The sequence below is a fragment of the Leptinotarsa decemlineata genome, unplaced genomic scaffold, assembly GCF_025532065.1.
Source record: "Leptinotarsa decemlineata unplaced genomic scaffold, Ldec_3_MD MMD2_tig00026282_RagTag_RagTag, whole genome shotgun sequence".
Taxonomy (NCBI): domain Eukaryota; kingdom Metazoa; phylum Arthropoda; class Insecta; order Coleoptera; family Chrysomelidae; genus Leptinotarsa; species Leptinotarsa decemlineata.
Genome location: NW_027412668.1, coordinates 21,226,994 through 21,245,913, shown reverse-complemented (window position 1 = coordinate 21,245,913; position 18,920 = coordinate 21,226,994). Strand labels below are relative to the sequence as shown.

General features: G+C 34.3%; 2 protein-coding genes across 2 annotated transcripts in view; one reads left to right on the top strand and one right to left on the bottom strand.

Annotated features, from left to right (window-relative positions):
• Positions 1–78: 78 nt before the first annotated feature.
• On the bottom strand, positions 79–1,086 carry geminin (geminin DNA replication inhibitor). The gene is made up of 4 exons (XM_023159956.2): positions 929–1,086; positions 754–863; positions 425–698; positions 79–299 (listed from the first exon to the last, which is right to left on the bottom strand). The coding sequence occupies exons 1-4, from the start codon at positions 971–973 to the stop codon at positions 228–230; spliced, it is 501 nt and encodes a 166-aa protein (XP_023015724.2). The 5' UTR covers positions 974–1,086; the 3' UTR covers positions 79–227.
• A 1,895-nt stretch (positions 1,087–2,981) lies between these two features.
• LOC111505179 (uncharacterized) overlaps positions 2,982–18,920 on the top strand; it is a 52,897-nt gene continuing 36,958 nt past the window's right edge. Inside the window, 7 exon segments of the mRNA XM_074180030.1 lie at positions 2,982–3,432; positions 5,576–5,715; positions 5,767–5,895; positions 10,603–10,670; positions 10,672–10,884; positions 16,974–17,125; positions 17,237–17,390. Of these exon segments, the coding sequence (XP_074036131.1) occupies positions 5,589–5,715; positions 5,767–5,895; positions 10,603–10,670; positions 10,672–10,884; positions 16,974–17,125; positions 17,237–17,390 (843 nt within the window). The 5' untranslated portion in view covers positions 2,982–3,432; positions 5,576–5,588.

The following is an 18,920-nucleotide window of genomic DNA, read 5'->3' as shown; positions in this document are numbered from 1 at the left end:
TAATAGTTGCTTTTCAAGATTCAAACAAATTTTTAATCTGAATGAAACATTCCAATTGTAGAAATTGAAAAGAAATCATAAAGTTCATCAATTTTATTTTCAAAACTACACACTAGTATGTATGAACAAAGCATTAAAAAAGTCTCCAAATTCATAATTTATATTTTCCGTGATGCAGTTTGGGCTTCGAAGGTATTTGAAAAATGTTCCAAAAAGGAATAGTCAGTTCAGTCAGAATCTTTGGTTTTTGTATCTACACTCTCTGAATCTTCTTCTTCATCTTGTTCATTAATAATTTCCTGGAACATAAAAATGAATAAAAGCTCAAGTAATTTTAGTAAAGCAAAACATTTTCTTTCAATCATGACATATTCATATTTTTTTAAAGAGAATCATTCTTTGAAATTGTTTTCATTACTTCTACCTTTAAAACTTCCACTAAATGTCTAGATTCATCCAGCATTTCTTTGCAGATTCTATTTTCTTCCTGTAGGGCTTCCAAGTTTTCCTTCAACTTCTCATTTTCGTGTAAACTTTCATCTAAAGCATTTCCCCTTGTTTCTGCAAGACGTTTCCAATAGTCAGCACTAGGTTCATCTGAAGTCAAATCTTCAGTAGTAATTGTACATTCTCCTACTTGCACACTCTTATGAAGCATTTGAATACTTTTCTTTTTAGCTTCAGATGGACCCAAATCACTGTAAACACATACCATTTAAACAAGCTTCAATGTAAAACAAGCATTGTACATACCAATATATTTTAGAATCTTTGATTGTGTGGGATCGTCCTACCAAATTTTCTTTGCCACTTGCATCTTTTTGTAAGTCTCTGAGGGTCCTTCGACTATTTTTAGGTATTTCCTGAAAATAGCAATCATTTTTATTATGAATATAATATGAATATAAAATGAAAATACTTAGAATACCTGATCTTGGGAGATTACTTTGAGTGTCTTCTTATCTGTCTTCATATTAACTGCGTTTTAGTCATACAAAAATCTTATTCTTACTGTAATTATTAAAACAAAAACACATAATAACTATCCCGCGTTTAACAGATTTCTGAATAGTCTTCTTCTTCTTCTTCTTTTCGATTCAGTGATTTCTGAATGGTGACCAGTGACAATTTACAACTGACACAAGAAAGAAAATTCTTCTTCTGTTCTGCATGGGGTTCTTCTAGCCAAGTAAACCACCAGAGTGGCAACTAGGCTCCCTGGAACTACATCTTTGTGTTGTACATTCATCTATTTACATCTCTTTTCCTATTTGACATTGTTTCGCAATTATTGTAACGGATGAACGGGGGTGTAAAAAGAACATACTGATAATTTTTTGATATTTCCAAATTTAAATTCTGATTTGTTAATAATGTAAGAAGAGAATACTGTCAGATTGAATTGACTAATAGATAATTCTTGCACTAAACTTGTACTTTTTTTACTTCAAGAAAGTTGTCATAATGTTAATAAATGAGGGCAATCGGTCATAAATTCTGTGTATAACATCGGAATTTTCATCTACTTTTCTGTGTTCTACATTTAGATCTAGTACAATCCAGTTTGTTCGACAAACTTACCGGGCTTGTCCTTCTACATGTTCACCAGGACATTGATTTAGCAACGGATTATGTCATAGATCAGTTCGTTGAATCAAAGAACAGAAGAGTTCAGTTTACATTGTAGTGTGAGTGTAGTTCGAGTCCTTCTTCATGACATACTCATTAAAATCACAATAATTTAGTTTAGTCGGTTTAGTTTGTGTGGTTTTCTTGTGATAAAAACATTGAAATCTCAATAATTCAGTTCAGTTGGTGATATGTGTTTGTAAGACACACAATTCGTGAAATTATTGGTGTTCTCTATTTCTTACATGAAATAAACAGAATATCTTACGCTAAGTACAGTAATTGGTTTTAGTTTCAACCCTCCTCATGTTGACTAAATAGCCTAATTTTCATTTATTTATAGCAAAAATCTCGAGTGCGCCCTTTCATTAAATTCTTAGATCCGCTCCTGGATGACGGTACATAGATACCACTTAGTGAAAAGAAAGTATGTGAAAGAGGCATGAATTGTTTGTTTTCTCAAATATTTGCAGAGATCCCAGAAATTTCAGGCAGTGAAAGAAATTCGTCCAAACTTTTTTATCCAAAATATTCAAATTCAAAAATAATCTAAAATTTGAATTCGATTTGACCGTGTATGTGAATGATTTTCCTCAAAGACTAGCGTTATTGATTATCTTATGAACACTAAAAAAATACACTACAGGCGCAGTCTTGCTTATCCTAATTTCGCAAAATTTTTGCAGAGGAAATTGCTACCACAAATGCCGCAAATAGGTTGAAATATTTGAACTCTTCTGTGAATCGGATAAATCACGGAGTCACAGAACATACGTAATACATAGAAGGCCCAAACTCCTGCAGACTCTCGGTTGGACTTTGAGTTCTTACCTTCAGTTGAGCTTGGTAGACTTGTTGAAAGTGCTCACTACCATACCTGATCTCCAAATCTGATACGACTGCTTCATAATCCTTCTGCTGATTCAGTGAAATATTTTGCAGAATTTTGTCGGCTTTTTCTTGCAGTGCCAGTAAAAGAGTTATTGCTTTCTCCTCATTTTTCCACCCACTATTTTCCTCACTTGAAAAAATTTCAAGTGAATTGTTTTTTCCTGAATATTGTATTGAATTTAATTTCAATATATTTATTTTCATAATACTGTAATATATATATATATATATATATATATATATATATATATATATATATATATATATATATATATATATATATATATATATATATATGCCACTTATATATTATAATATCTATGATCTAAATAAATTAGAAAAATTAACTCTTTTGCTATGATGGAGATAATTTTTTTCTGGAAGACGAATTATTTTTATGACTTTGTAGAAAATTGACAAATACATAAGGTAGAACATAGCGGCGAAAGAAATTTTTAATCTAATTTACTGTTTTCGAGTTGATCAGCAAGACTTTTATCCTGAAGTTTTGTTATAATCAGACAGCGTTATAATTAAACACCGGTATTTGGTTGGCAGCACTGCAAATTAACTAGCTAACCTAATTGAACCGGGATTTCAAACTACTTCTGTTGTATTATTGTTTTGAACAATTTTCAGGATTCGAAAATGTTTTTGAAACATTTGTATTTTATTCACTTTCTTAGTGATAATCATTTTCATATTAAAAACAGTTCCCTACGCCCCATACATATGCCTTTTCATATGAAAAAAAAAACAAAACCTTTAAATGAAGAGTGCTTTGATTTGATTTAGTCACAACTCTTATCATCAACAAATGAGTGTTTTATAATATTCATTTTTTCACATGTTGAAAGTACTTAGTTTATCTGAATACCAGGCCCTAAGATTTGTTATTTCAATGAACTTTTGGTGAGTAATATTTTGTAGTTTATGATGACTTTCAAATACAGTTATATATTAACTTGGATTATTTGTCATCATTTTACACATGAATTATAGAAATTGTTTCGCGATGAAAATTTCACTACTATTATTCCTACTCAAATTCATAACTATTTGAAATCCATATATATTTATTGAAAAACTTCGGAGGCTATTACATTAAAATATTTTAAATTGGAAAATCCAAAAGTATAGATAATTTCATTATGAGATAATTTCACCACAATATCTGAACGCACTTTGCTTTGAACACTACAAACTGTGTTCGGTTTCACCCATATAGTGTTTGCTCTTGAAAACCACCATAGCAGTTATTATTAATTTTTTAGCTTTGTATCTGTATTACTTATATGTATTTATTGCTGTTTAGTTCGGGTTAATATTCTTCTGTCAATGTTCCATATACACATTCTACTTCAAAAGAAATTGCCAATAATATGTTCAAATATTTGGGCAATAAGACATTTCAAATCATTGATTACCAAAATGATATAGTATCGACCTGGATCCTTACTCCTTGGTATTTGTTGAGTTTCAAGTTCTGATTCGAAACCAATTTATTCCTGGTTTTTTCCTGATTTCAGTTACAATTCTAATAGGTTACATGTCCTGTCAACCGATAACCATTGTATATTCTGTGCTATAAAAATTTGCAACTGTATGCTGAACTAAGCTGAGAGAAGGAACAAAACATTTTGACATCAATCGTTCAACCCGTTATTTGAGTTTTCTGTTGATCTCATAGATGGCATCTTCTTAATGGGAGATGCCATTAACTTTTTTTACTTAGGCTTGTCCTTTAAGGGCAGGTGAGTCCAGCAATGCATTTATGAAGAAATGAAGAAACCGGTAGACAGGAATAGATAGACTATATACTGGGAGCCAGGACACTCAGACATCGCAGACAAAGAAAAAACTGATGAGTGTGCCAGACACATGATCAACCTTATATATAGGCACTGAACCAGCGGTGGGATTACTTAGGTGTGGTACAGAAACATATTGTAAAGCGGATCTATAAGAACCAGAGTATTGGAAAAACATACCTAGGAACATGCCCAGAAAAACCTTTATAAAGGGACCATGAGAGAAGACAAATGAAGAACAGCTTCGACAAAGCAAGGATCGGTTTTAGAAATTACAGGACTACTCACACTGTTCATTGATAGGATACCTGAACAAAATAGGACTACAAAACGGTGATCTGAGCTGCAGGCAATGCAACAATGGGACAGAGACATACTTTATGTGAATATAAGGTACTCAATCACAGAAGGCAAACAGTTTATGTATTCAACTTACACTTTGTAAGATTTCCACTGGATAGTTCACAAACCGCAGTCAGTCAGGATGCTTGAGGAAGCTATTGTATAGCAAAACAAGTGTTGGTTGCGGTTTGTAATCTCTCCAGGGAAAATCTCACAATAAAGTGTATCCAGAAGAATATGTTATTCATCCAGCAAGGAACCTGTACAAACTGGTACCGAAAACATGATTGTCGGAATGGGTGTTATGAAAAAGATGAGGGGAATGAGCCCATAAGACTGCACTGTTTTCTCAAAACTTGAGAGCCGAACATCTCTCAAGTAGTTGAAAAAGTGGTCATCATACTGCACAAAATGTAAAATTATCCACATTCATTTATGATTTTGAGTACACTGACCTGTTACTTGGTGAAAATCAATAACGCTATTGTGAAAATTCGTGATTTCCATCATGAATACATACATAAAAACAGAAATTTACAACATGAACTGAATTCTGCGCTGAAAAGCTATAAGTGTAGAAGGCAACATATAATAAACATATACAAATCCTATGTAACGTATTCAAAAAACACTTAATTGTGAGTGTTTTGAATACGTAAGTTATGGATTTTCATCAAGTATTGGCCAATTCCATCAAAAATTCTATGTAGCTCTAGCTGCCAATTAACTGCTTCTGGCTAAGTTTCAAAATTTGCGGAATGATCCTGCTGGTATAGTATATATATTTCTTTTTTTGTGAACATTAGCTGAATGTGCATTTTTTAGAACTTTTAAAAACGTGCCTTCTAACAAATTCGTGTTCTAACAGAATTTGGTCTATTCAAAAAGTTTGTTTCAGATAGAAATCTGTTTATAATGGATGAAACGAGAAATAGTTTTCGAAGTATCCAAGAGGTCCCACTGCCATTCAGAATAATTTTTTCGGAGTACCCATGTTTCAACATTGTTCAATCCAAAGTTTTCAATGATGTGTTACATTCTGGTAGCTATTGAAATCTTATTAGGATTTGAGTTTAACATGTATTTTTTTCAGACCAATCTTTAGTTATTTCATCTCCCACTGGATCTGGAAAAACTGCCATTTTTGAATTAGCCATTGTGAAGTTGCTCATCCAGTTTGAAAACCAGAACGATGGAGAAAAACTTTTTAAAATCGTTTACAGTAAGCAAAAAAATTAAACAAACAAAAATAATATTTAGGTATATCACAGGCAACAAATTTCACAACACAGTTACTTCCAGTATGATATGATTTTCATGATTCATTTCTATTTCTGTGAAAGTCTTATTCTGAATAAAGAAATGCTTGATATCATGAGCTAAGTTTTCTATTACTGTACTACATTAATTGAGTTTTCATTTTGAATTTTATTGTTATTTTAAATATGAGTATACTGCTTCACTTTCAACTTCTGAGATTGTAAATATACAAGAATCACCTTTCAAGTTTTACAAAAAGTTAAATTTTTTTGACAGCATCAATTCTTGATATAGTTTTTCCACTCCGAAGTTGATATTTCAGAACATGGTTTTGACGAAAGTCGCTGCTCACACATTTTTGTTTGGCATCAGGGAACAAAAAAAAGATTAGACAGTAAATCAGGAATATAAGGTTATAATGAAGAATGGTGCAATGTTCCTAATTTAATCAAAGATTTTTGGCAAACAAATCGTTCAAAATCATTTAGTGTTAACTGCTCTTTGATCCTCTAAAGTCTAAAGGAATGGTGGCAATATGTATAGTAAAGCTGATAAAAAGCGATAATTTTCTTGTTAATATACTTCATAAACGGTTCGTACGTATATGTTTGTTTCTCCACTATTTCAGTTTTTATTCTAGATCAAGTAATTATGGAAATAGGAAATTGAGGTAGGTGTTTGTGCCTATGAATTCCAAGTGCATTCGCTTTCTAATAAACTCCGATTCACTTCCAAGTTTTATAATTTTTGTATGACGCTTTGCTATACAGTCCATTTGATTTGAGATAACGCTATTGAAGAGCTGGTACCATTTGATAATAATGATACTTTATTTTCATAAAGATAATAAAAAGTTGAATAGTAAACCGCCAACACAATGAAATAAAGATACTAGAAGTTAAATAAGGTAATAGGAAAAGAAGAACAGACCTAATAATTAAAAAATTATTCTGTTAGTGTATAATGATATAATTTTCCAACAGATGTGCTTTCAGTATTTGTTTATAATGCTTGTTTATAATGCCACATAGATAAAGTGGCAACAGAAATGTCAAGGTACTGCTATGCCCTGAATATAATTACACAAAATATATCCACTGACGCTGCGATATTAGCATATAATGGTTATATTCAGAGTCACATCAGATATGGCATTATATTCTGGGGAATGTCTGCACATACACAAAAAATATTCGTATTGCAAAAACGGTGTCTCAGAAAAATATTCAACCTTTCTCAGAGACAAAACTAAAAAAATATTCTTAGATAAAAAATATTAACACTAACAGGTCTCTATATTTATGAATCTGTGGTATTCGTCAAAGAAAATATATCTCTTTTTGCGACTCATGATAGGAACCACACCCACAACACACGAAACAAAAATAACCTTTTGAATATAAAGACACATTCAACCTATCTTCAAAAAAATATACCTTTTTCAATCATGAATATTTATAACAAGGTACCTGAATCTCTCCGAACTCTGTCTTCTGTGATCATGAAGAATAAATTGAACACTTTGCTTCTCTCCAAAGCTTATTATTCGCTGGAAGAATTCTTCAATGATAATTTAAACTGATGTTGTTCGCGTTGAATATTTCACGTATCATTCTGCATTGTGATGTAGTTTAGTCTTTTTTGAACCCTACATATAGATGTATATGTTCGTGTTCTGTATCTAATATAACAATATTACATTTTAAGTATATTGACTGTGATAATCTTGTTATTCATACATCTGTGGTCATTTATATTCTTAACCAATATTAATTATATTGCCTCATGATTTTTTTTACTATTTCTGTAATGTTTACTGTAATTGACATGTTCTACACCTGAAAAGGTTTTTTATTACAAAGAACTAATAAAGAATATCTATCTATCTATCTATTTACATGCTTCCAAAGGAAATTGGTGCTTATTTCATTCTTCACTTATCTTTACTAATTCACGTTCAGTTCCGCTAATCATAAAGAGAATATGCCCATTAAAGAGAACAAAATCCGGGCTGGTAGGCTGTAGTCGAAAGGAACCTGTGTGGCCCCACCACCCTCTGCAATTATAAATACGAGTGAATACGTAGCTTACTATTCAGTCGTTGCTGAGACTTTGAGATACCTTTGTCCTCGCAATCAACGCACATAGCACTGATGATGTCTGCCGCAAAATAATTGGTACTTCAGGTTCCATTTGACCAGCTCGGATTTTGTTTTTTTCAATCGTGAATCCAGTCGTCAATTGAAGCCTAGGTTCTCATAGAATATATTCACATTTTGTCACCTGGAATAATGCTTTATAAGGATTTTGCAGTTTCCTAGTGGAATTTTGTGCATTTCTTTAAACTAATTCACACAACCCTTTTTCGAGCATCTATTAAATTGTGTGCAATCTCTGGAACAGAAAATTATCTATTCCAGATGATGAAGATATTTTTCTCACATAAATGTTCATGCAAGATATAATGAATATATCAAGGAATACTTCTATCTCACACAAATCACATACCGATCTTTTTTATATTATCTTGGTCAAAGCAGCGATGTTTATCAAATCAAAACCGATTTTGGTCGCCCTTCCTGAGATTTATCACAGACGAAATTTCTATACAAATTGTTAACAGTATTTTCTAATGTTTTGCTTTTGACAATTGAAAGTGCTATGACTTTCTATTCTGCTACTAATTCTAGAGCGAATTTTACGGATATCCTGAAACTTTATTTCAAAAGCATTGTCTACGAGTAGGTAGAGTAAAAAAATAAAAGACCACTCTCACGTATATTAGTTGAGAAATCATGGAGAATTAAACTAATTTTAAATAAGACCCTCTGCCTCTATTTGACCCTATTTGAGCACTATAATTGTATTGACAAAATGATTTGGACTTTCAAGGATAAGGTTTTCAGTGTCATTGCTTTTCGAGTTTGAAAGCCGTGGATTTTTGGAATTTCTTCCTGACGTATCGCTGGCGCGAGTGGCTAGCTTCTTCAGAGGTTTAACCATTATGACTTGCTGTCCGATGACTACTTTTTAGGCTTCGCAAAGCCTATTTATGCCTTGTCAGGTAATCAGTTGTATTTGTACCTGTATTCATACCTGTATTTGTACTTGCACTTGTACCTGTAGGTACTCGTCCTACACTTGGACCTGGAACATTAACAATCTTGCTACCTGTTGTCCTGTTCGTTATTCTAGAATATTCATGGCTTTTCTGATCTTGGAGGCACTGTATCCATTCGATCTCAAGGTCACTTCAAGGTATTTCAGTTCCCTCTACAGATGTTCTGGTTCACATATTCTCCGAGCCCGTTCCGTTAGAGTTGAGATGACTCCTTTCTTTTGGCTAGGATAGTGGTTCGATAGTGCGTTCAAGTATCTATTTGTGTGTGTGGGTTTTCGATACACTTTGTGGGTTAGTCTGGTACCACATCGTTCTTCTAGTACATCTAGGAAAGCTATTCGTTGGTCTTGCTCAATCTCCATGGTGAATTCTATAATCGGGTGTTGGGCGTTTCCCACACACACTAAAGGCTAAAGACAAAAGAGACCTATTATCAGCAGCAGGGGTCTTTCGCATACCGTGCACTTGTGGAAAGGTATATATCGGAACCACCAAACGATCCATGGGAACAAGACTAAAAGAGCATAAAATGAACTGCAGACTAGGCCAAACGGACAAGTCAGCTGTGGCAGTACACGCACTTAGTGAAGGAGACCACATAATTTTGTTTGAAAACACAGAACTAATTGCCCCCGACCAGGGATACCATAGCCGACTGGTACGGAAGGCAATAGAGATCCACAAACACACGGAGAATTTTAACAGAAAAGAAGAAGCGGTGAACCTCAATCGAATAAAAAATCTGTTTTTCCGTTAATCAGCTGTCGCCCCCATACGATCGACAACTCTCAGAAGTTGAGAAACTTGTGCGAGCTAAGGACTAACGAGGTCTTACCTTTTAACGTGTGATTCCTAACACGTTTGCAGAATCATCCCAGCTTCAATCAGATAAATTATCTCGAGAAAAATATCTGGTCGAGGCAGGAATCGAACCCACGGTCTTCCGATCGTGAGTCGGGCGCACTACCACCGCGGCCAATTCCACAACCCCCCATGGAACCCCATTTTAAGGAGTTCTAGAATAATGAACAGGACAACAGGCAGCAAGATTGTTAATGTTCCAGGTTCAAGTGCAGGTACGAGTACAGGTACAAATACAGGTACAAATACAGGTACGAATACAGGTACAAATACAACTGATTACCTGACGAAGCATAAATACGCTTTACGAAGCCTAAAAAGTAGTCATCGGACAGCAAGTCATGATGGTTAAACCTCTGAAGAAGCTAGCCACTCGCGCCAGCGAAATGTCAGGAAGAAATTCCAAAAATCCACGGCATTCAAACTCGAAAATCAATGACACTATAATTGTATTCTTTGTTTTCTCTTCTTTTTATTTCTTTTCTATTTGTTTGTAGATTATTTTGCTTTTTCTTTCTGAATTATTCATTCCATGAATTCAATCTTTCAATTTCTTAAACAATATTTCTATAGTATTATTATTCAACACGCTTTTGAAATATCAGGAAACTACCATAAGTTGTTCATAAAAGTAATGGTTGATGAAAATTATACAGTGATGACTACTTCCTTTAATGTTTGTTTCAGTATCTCCTATAAAATCTTTGTGCCAAGAACGTTTGGTTGACTGGCAAAAAAAATTCTCACGATTTGGTTTTAAAAACGATTTCGGTTACTGGAGACTCGGATGCGATTGACTTTCACGATCTTGCTAGTTACAATTTGATTCTGTCAACACCTGAAAAATGGGACAGCCTCACTAGAAGATGGAGAGATAATGAAAAACTTGTTGAAGTAATCAAATTATTCCTGATAGATGAAGTGCATTTGTTGAATGAAGAGAATAGAGGATCAACATTAGAAGTTATAGTAAGGAATTTAGTTATATCAACTTATATATTGGGTGAACCAAATCTAGTGGTAACCCCCTATGTTATATAATCAGTGATTGATATTTGATAAATGCTTTTCAAAAATAATTAATATAGACTAGCAACAGATGTGAACAGTGATGTAATATTTAGTACAGTGGAATAAAGATAATAATATGCCTATAGCAAAAAAAAGATTATAATGAGTAAATAGTTATGTACACATTCATAGTTTCACCTATATTGGAGTTTATGAGTTTCAACATACTATTTTTTTTAATTGCCTCACAGATTCAGAATATTTTTATAATATGGCAATTATATTCAGTAAAACCTTTAAACATATATGATGACATTGAACTAGATAAACCGTAGCTGAATTTATACATCACTTACTCTTCTAGAAGTATAATTGTGTATTTCTCTAAGTTAGGTTAGGTCCAAAGTTAGTGGGTCGCAATAAACCCCGCAAGGGTTTATTGCGGCTCACATTTATTCACACTTGACGAAATAAAACCAGCTTTATAACGAAGCCGATTAGTTTGTATGGTGAGTGGTCTTTCATGTCAGGTGGTGAGAGTACGCCTCTGCGGAACTCTGAAGACCTGATTCGGTTCCCAGCGGGGCAGTCACAAAGTATGTGCTCTGCTGTTTCATCATTTTCCAAATAGAGGCGACATACACTGTCTTCCTACAGTCTGAGTCTCTGCATATGATTATTCAAATGACAGTGACCTGTAAGAAGGCGTGTTAGACATCGTAGTTCATCCCTACTGTTGTTCAACAACTGTTTAGTATCAAGCTTCGAAGGGTGAATAAACGCCTTGGAGTGAGCCAATCCTGGAAGATTCTGCCAGAAGTCCATAAATTTTCTTGCCATCCAGGTGTTTACCCTTTGTTTGGCAAAGCCTTAAGCGATGCCAATGACAGGATCTGATCCTATGAAGCTGCTTGCAGCACCCTCCTTTGCAAGGGAGTCAGCAGCCAGACAGTGGTATGACCAGTGACAATCTGTTGAGTATTCCTATCGAGGAGAGTCGTTTTTGGCAATTTGCTACCAATTTAGACTTTGCTCGGTAGGAGCCAAAAGCTTCCACCCCAGCTTCACTGTCCTAGAATATTTTTATTGACTTGTGTATGAGGTCGAATTCTTCCAATCTCACCACACACATTTCAATAGCGTAAAATTTCGCTTCAAATACAGTCGCATAGGTTCCTAGGCAGGTTCATATCTCTGTCCTGGGTCTGCGACTGAAAACACCTGCACCAGAACTGGAAGGTGTTTTTGATCCATCTGTGACTCATCAACTATCTGCTCTTAATATTTTGTTCTCCCGGAGGATCCAGTCCTCTCTACTCGAGAACAGTACTTAGGCAGTTCGTAGTTGACAGTTGGAGGCATAAAGTCAGAGGTCATTTCCAGAATGTTGTGACTTCCAGTGTCAACCAACAGTCTGTTGCACTCTGCATTAAATTGATTTGTGCAATTGGCAATGTGCACCAGTCTAGATGCAGTTCATCTAGCCTCTCTCTCCAGAAAAATGTGGAGAGGAGATATATCTAGAAGGATCAGCATGACGGTGTGGTACTGATGGCCAGACAAGCCTGTCTCTGTAAGCCAGAGAGCTTCGCCTGGGCCGTTTTCTGTGAAGCCTTCGGTCACCAGGCAATTGCATCATAAGTGATCATTGGTCTGATAATCATCACATAAATCCAATGGATTTTTTTGGGACCTAATCCCCAAGTTTTACTACAAATCCTTCGACATGTTCGTAGGGACACTCTGGCTTGATGTAAAACTTTCTCCAAGTGAGCGTTCCAGGTGAGTTTTTTATCTAGGTCAATGCCAAGGGACTAGGAAGTTTTCTCTACAAGATTGTTTAATGCTAAATATGTCGATTTACCGGTTTGCTAAGCATACTGTTGGTTGTTCAGGGGGGATTCATATTATATGCCACCGTCCTTATGTTTTCGTCCAGTATCCTCTCAGGTCCTTTAAACAGGAAGGATGTAAGGCTGATTGGTAGTGTCCGACCAAAACTGGTTTTTACGACCGAAACCGAAAACGAATTTCGGCAATGGTCCCAGTTTCGGCCGAAACCGAATCTTCCTTACAAGGATTATGTTTTGGGGGAAAAATAAAGAAAACGTTATTATAATCAGTCAGTCTTTATTGTTTTATCTTTAAATCACAACGTTATGGAGTCTTCGGCATTTTTACTTATTGATAATCAACATAACAAACACTTATTTAAGAAAAAATATTAATTGCACTGTAAAAATACTTAAAATAGGTAAGGTGTTTATTTGAGTAGGTGTAGATCCTTCTTTTGAATATTTTCAATATTATTGATGGTTTTTCAAAAATATTAAACATAAAATTACTTATTTAAGTTGTTACCTAATATCACAATAGGTACTTGATATTTCTGTAATAAACAAAGTAAATCACAAAGTAAGTCACGAATCACGACATGGTTAGGCACGTTGACGCGGCAAAATGTCTTCGTCGCTTGTATGAAATTCAACGCGCCGAACATGACCGATCACAGCGCGGGAACTCCCGAATGCAGTTTCGGTTTCGGTCGTAGTTTCGGCAGGTTTGGCGCCGAAACCGAAACTTAACTGAAACTCGTTTTTTTGCCGAAACTCGACCGAAACCGAACTTTCGGTCGGACACTACTAATTGGTCGTACCGATTGTGGGTCTTTCCGACCCACTTTAGGTATATATACCATCCTTGCTGCCAACCAACTGGGTGGTATATAGTTCCACGCCAGACTAGCTCTATTCAATTTTATGAGAATAGGTAAAATTATTTCCAGTTCTTCTTCAAAACCATCCTCTCCTGGAGAGGATGATATATTTCCATACTTTGAGATTATCAAAATAAGGCGGCAAGTGTCCATACAACATTTTGAATTGAATATCAAAACCATTGCTGTAAAATAGAGCCTCTCCTGCATGCTCAACCACTGTAATATATCTATCATAGTGGAAATGCGAGTATAATGATAGCACTTTGAAATAATTGTCATTTCACGATGTTTTGTGAATGGAACGAATATGATAGATTAGCATAATAATCAAATTTAGCTTATAATATGTTATATTATGCTTATATAATGTAATGTATAACATATATTATAAAAATTAATTCAGTAGAAGGTGTATCAATGTTGAACTTTTGTTTTTTGCCTGAAAATGACAACCATGTAAAAAGTAAAAAAAACATTTTGGTGAAAAATTACTCATACAAAAATTGTTTATTCAAGTAACACTTCATTGTGAGATTTCTACTGAACAGTTTACAAAACTGAAACACGTGTTTCAGTATGCAATAACTTCCTCGGGCATGATCCTACTTTCTTTTTTAGTCGCCACACTCTTTGTATGGTGGTTTTTCATTTTGAATATAAATTCGACATTCTGGTGAAACTTTTAAATTGAATACTTCAATAGTTTCACTAGAGTTATATAATATATTGAAACTTTTTAACACGTTTTATTGGTAGACATTTCTAAATAGTTGACCAAAGTTGAATGGTATTGATTCCAAAAATGTATATTACTATGAATATTACTGGAGTTTTTTCCAACATCAAACTGTTATTTTAACACCTCGACACGTGTTTCGATCACCAAGTGATTATCTTCAAGAGGAAGATTTAACTAAATCTACTTACAATGTTATCCTTATTTATATCATAGATACCTCTTCTAGGTACCTGCGTCTTAAGTGTCTTAAAATAATTTCACAATATTGCCTTATCTACTAGCCCCAAATTAACTTTACAATGTGTCCTTATGTAATAGTCAATTGAATCTAATAATTAATATTATTTTAACAAGCTATATAGTATACTAGTAGGTATTGGTCCACCATCGTTATTCATAATATTGTTTACTTATTTAAGCTGCCGTCGGGCGGCATGCACAATATTTATTAGTATCCGATTTTGACTGTGCGCAGACTTATATACAGATTGTTGAAATTTTTCAAAACATGGTAGGTTTTTGTCATAAGTTTTTTGCAATTTTAGTTATTTTCATCAAACTTTATGCGCAGTATACCCGTACAGACTTCTTCTAAACTGAGAATTAGCGAACTGCTTATTCAATCCAAATAAAAAAAATTTGTCAGGTTTAGTTATTCAATTAGAAAGTGTTACATTTCGGAGTTTGTAAAAAAAACAATTCGGAGAAGTACTAAGTTATTTATTAGGAAAATAAGCATATAAAAATTGAACGAAACAACTATTACAACAACTGTTCAAAGTGACGACCCCCAACAGTAATACAAGCTTCTGCTCTCCTCATCAAAGAATTCCGCACCCGTTGAAAAATGCCCAGAGTCTTTCTTATCGTTTCGCAGCAAGCTATGATGCGATCCCTTAACATTTCCTCGTTTTCAATGGGGCTAGCATAAACTAGTGACTTTAGGTTTCCCCGAAAGAAAAAAATCGACGGGATTGAGGTCCGGTGACCTCGGGGGCCAATGCTCAGTGCCTCCTCTTCCTTTCCATCGTTGGGGATATGCTACGTCTGAAAAATTTCTTGCTATCATACTAAAATGAGCAGGAGCTCCATCGTGCATGAACCAAGAGAGATTTCGGAGACAAATGGGAACATCTTCCGTAAGTTGGGAAAGCTCGTGTTCCAAAAAATGTAGGAAAGCATCTCCATTCAAACGTAAGGGGAGAAAATAGGACCCAATTATGCCTACCCATACATTAAAAGAGAATCTGTCTTGGAAATGAGTTTGCGTTATCGCATGTGGGTTATCTTCCGCCCAGATGTGATTGTTATGGAAGTTCATGATACCATTTCTTGAAAAATTAGCCTCATCTGTGATGAGGATTTTCGATAAAATTTGCGGATGTTGTTCGACTTTTCTTTGAAGCCATTGAGCAAATTTGATACGTGGTTGGAAATCACGTAGCGTAAGTGCCTGGACACGCTGAATATGATATAATTGCTGTTCCTTTAAAATTCTGTAAACTGTCATGTGACTCACATTTAAAGTTTGACTAATTTTTCTTCTACTTGTCTCTGTTCACAAATTTCTTCGAGAACCGCGTCCTCCAATTCTACAGTTCTTGTAGTCCGTGGCCGTCCTACTGCAGAATTTGTTTCAAAGCTTCCAGATTCGGAAAAACGCCGGAAAAGATTCGCTGCACAAGGAGTCACGCGTTGGGGATACCTTTCCTGATAGATACGTCTGGCCTTGCTTGAATATCCGTCAGCCAAGCCGTATGCAAAAACCATATCAGCCATTTTACCATTCGTAAAGTCGGGCATGGTACCAAAAAATCACTTTATAAACTCCGAACTGTGAATTTGTCAATTAATAGTTAAAAATGTGACAGCGAACTTCTATTTTTATAAACAAACAAACATACTCAATTTAATTAACTTAATTTGCAAGCGGAGAGTGACAAAAAATATTGAAATCAAATTAAAGTAATATGCATCGATATAGAAAATTGTAAATATCTCGAAAACGATCACCTCAAGCGTTGTTGGGGAGGTGTACCTTTTTTAGGTGGAAAAGGTGTGGGAATTAGGTTTTTTCATGAAAAGTACCAAAAGTTCACTGTCAAAAAAGTTAGGGTAATTTGAAATAAATGATGACAGCGTACGCGGCGCCCTTTAGATGTTACATGAAAATTAATACGAAATTGTGATTTCCCACGTCAAAAAAAAAAAACCGGAGTACCAAATTTTGTGCAAATAAATTATTTTTTGCAAGAGTTATTTTCAAAAAGCGAAAAAAAAATTCAATTCCAACACCCCGTATCTCCGAAACGAAGCATTTTCGGACACAAGTTCGTATAGACTTTTTTTCTTAAAATTGTCTCAGGAATGCGTCACTTGAATATTTTAACGTATTTATGTTACACCCTGTATATCATCAAAGAAAAATGACAATTTTATTGAGATTTTAATTTTTTATTGTGAATTTTTTATTCTATATATAAAACATGTTTTGAAAGTTTCTTACTTATACTATTTTACATTACTTCTGTCTATCATTTTTGTATTATAAAGTATTTGTTAAATATTAATCTGATTTTTATATTGCAGGTGAGTAGAATGAAAACGATAGAAAATTCTCTGTTAGTAGGTAATAGTGGAGGGCACCAGAGGATTCGATTTTTAGCACTTTCAGCTACAATTCCTAATGTTATGGACATTGCAGAGTGGGTGGGTAAACCACCGAATGTGAAATTTTTCCAGTATGTGCGAATTCTCAAAGCTAAGAAATTCAAATCTTGATAAGTAGTATTTTTGATAAATTTCGTTAAATGCACAAATTGCATATTTTTAGTATATTTTAAATTTTTCAGATTTTCAGAAGATGTTCGTCCAGTTAAACTAAAAAAAATTGTTCTTGGTTATAAATACGACTCTAAAACAATGACTCCATTCAAGTTTGACTTATCATTGACTTATAAACTGCAGTTTCTAATGATACAGCATTCGGAGGGTAAACCAACTTTGGTGAGTGCAATTATCATTACATGGAAATGTGTAGGAATTTGAGTGGCAGTATCGTTACGTTTTTACACGTGGGTTGACCATTAATTGACTACACTGAATAATCAAAGTTAACTTTATTTCACTTTGAATACAACAAACACTTCAACTAAAACTTCAACTATTATTTGAATGTCTATCGCCTAGCATTTATATATCGTAATCGAATGCGCTAGATAATTTTGCCGAAATTCCGTTGAAATCGGTAGCATTATTCTCGCTGCTTCTAGAGTGGCGAGGAATCATCGTACATTCACGCGCTCTTAGCTACGTCACCATTTGTAATATGGCTACCAGTAGCGGCCGGCGCCGGCGTTATTTCCTTTACAACAGTATCATAGATACTTAATGAACGAAATTTGAAAAATTGTAACAAATACCTTGACAGAAACGAATGTTTCTGTCAAGGTGTATTTCCCACTGCCTTCAAATTATCTAAAGTGGTGCCTATTTTTAAAAAAGGTGATAATATAGACCCCCCAAAATTACAGACCCATCTCTATAATCTGTATCCATGGCAAAGTTTTCGAAATAATTTTAAAAAACTGTTTAAGTGCCTATTTCATAAACACCAATTTGGTTTTCGTACAGGTAAATCAACAGTTAACGCTGTCTATCAAGTTGTCGCTGTGATCATAATTTTTTTTTAAATTTTATTTGACCTCATAAAACCTTTCAATTGTGCCTCTCATGACCAACTCCCCGAAAAAAATTGAATTTTATGGGATAAGAGGTCCCGCACTTTCTTTAATTATTTCATATTTGACCGGTAGGAAACAATGTGTATCTTCAAAGAACGGCAATTCGGAAATTCAGGAAAATCAACATGGTGTCCCACAGGAGTCCGTCTTGGGACCACTTTTATTTATTATATTTATTGATGACCTTTTCTTTTACATATACCCTCATGATATGGTGTCATAATATGGGGATGCTGCAATCTATTTCTCATTACAAAAAAATATTGATAGTTTCCGTACCACTATTAACCAAATTGAAGATAAAACTGAAATATGGTACAATAACAATAATTTCAAACTAAATAGAATGAAAACTCAAACCATTATCGTCTCCAGTCAGACTAATATACGAACTGGAAGTTCCGTAAATCTTTTGGGAATCCAACTAGATTAAATTGGTCCAGTCATAACGAGAATCTATGTAAAAAGACATTGTCCCATATATTCCTTCTGAGGCAGATGAAACAGATTTGTAATGAAGATGTTCTACTCAACATTTACTATTCTCTGATTCATAGAAGAGTTTCTTATGGCATTATTTTATGGGGTGATTCCAGTTCTGCAATACATGATTTCCGATTACAAAAAAAAGCATTGAGAATCATTGCAAATGTTCCAGCATTCGACCAACCGTTGTTTATGAAATATAATATCATGCCTTTGCCATCTTCATATATATAATTTGTCTATTGGAGATTCATAAAAATAACCAACCATGAGTATAACATTAGATCTGGCGACATATTGAAAATAC

What these genes read in the sequence shown, in the direction of transcription:
- geminin (XM_023159956.2), bottom strand. Translation starts at nt 973, where the DNA reads ATGAAGACAGATAAGAAGACACTCAAAGTAATCTCCCAAGATCAG. An exon ending in AAAGATTCTAAAATATATTG is followed by an intron (nt 699 to 753) that starts GTATGTACAATG and finishes ATGTGTTTACAG; the next exon opens with TGATTTGGGTCCATCTGAAG. An exon ending in ATTTAGTGGAAGTTTTAAAG is followed by an intron (nt 300 to 424) that starts GTAGAAGTAATG and finishes TTTATGTTCCAG; the next exon opens with GAAATTATTAATGAACAAGA.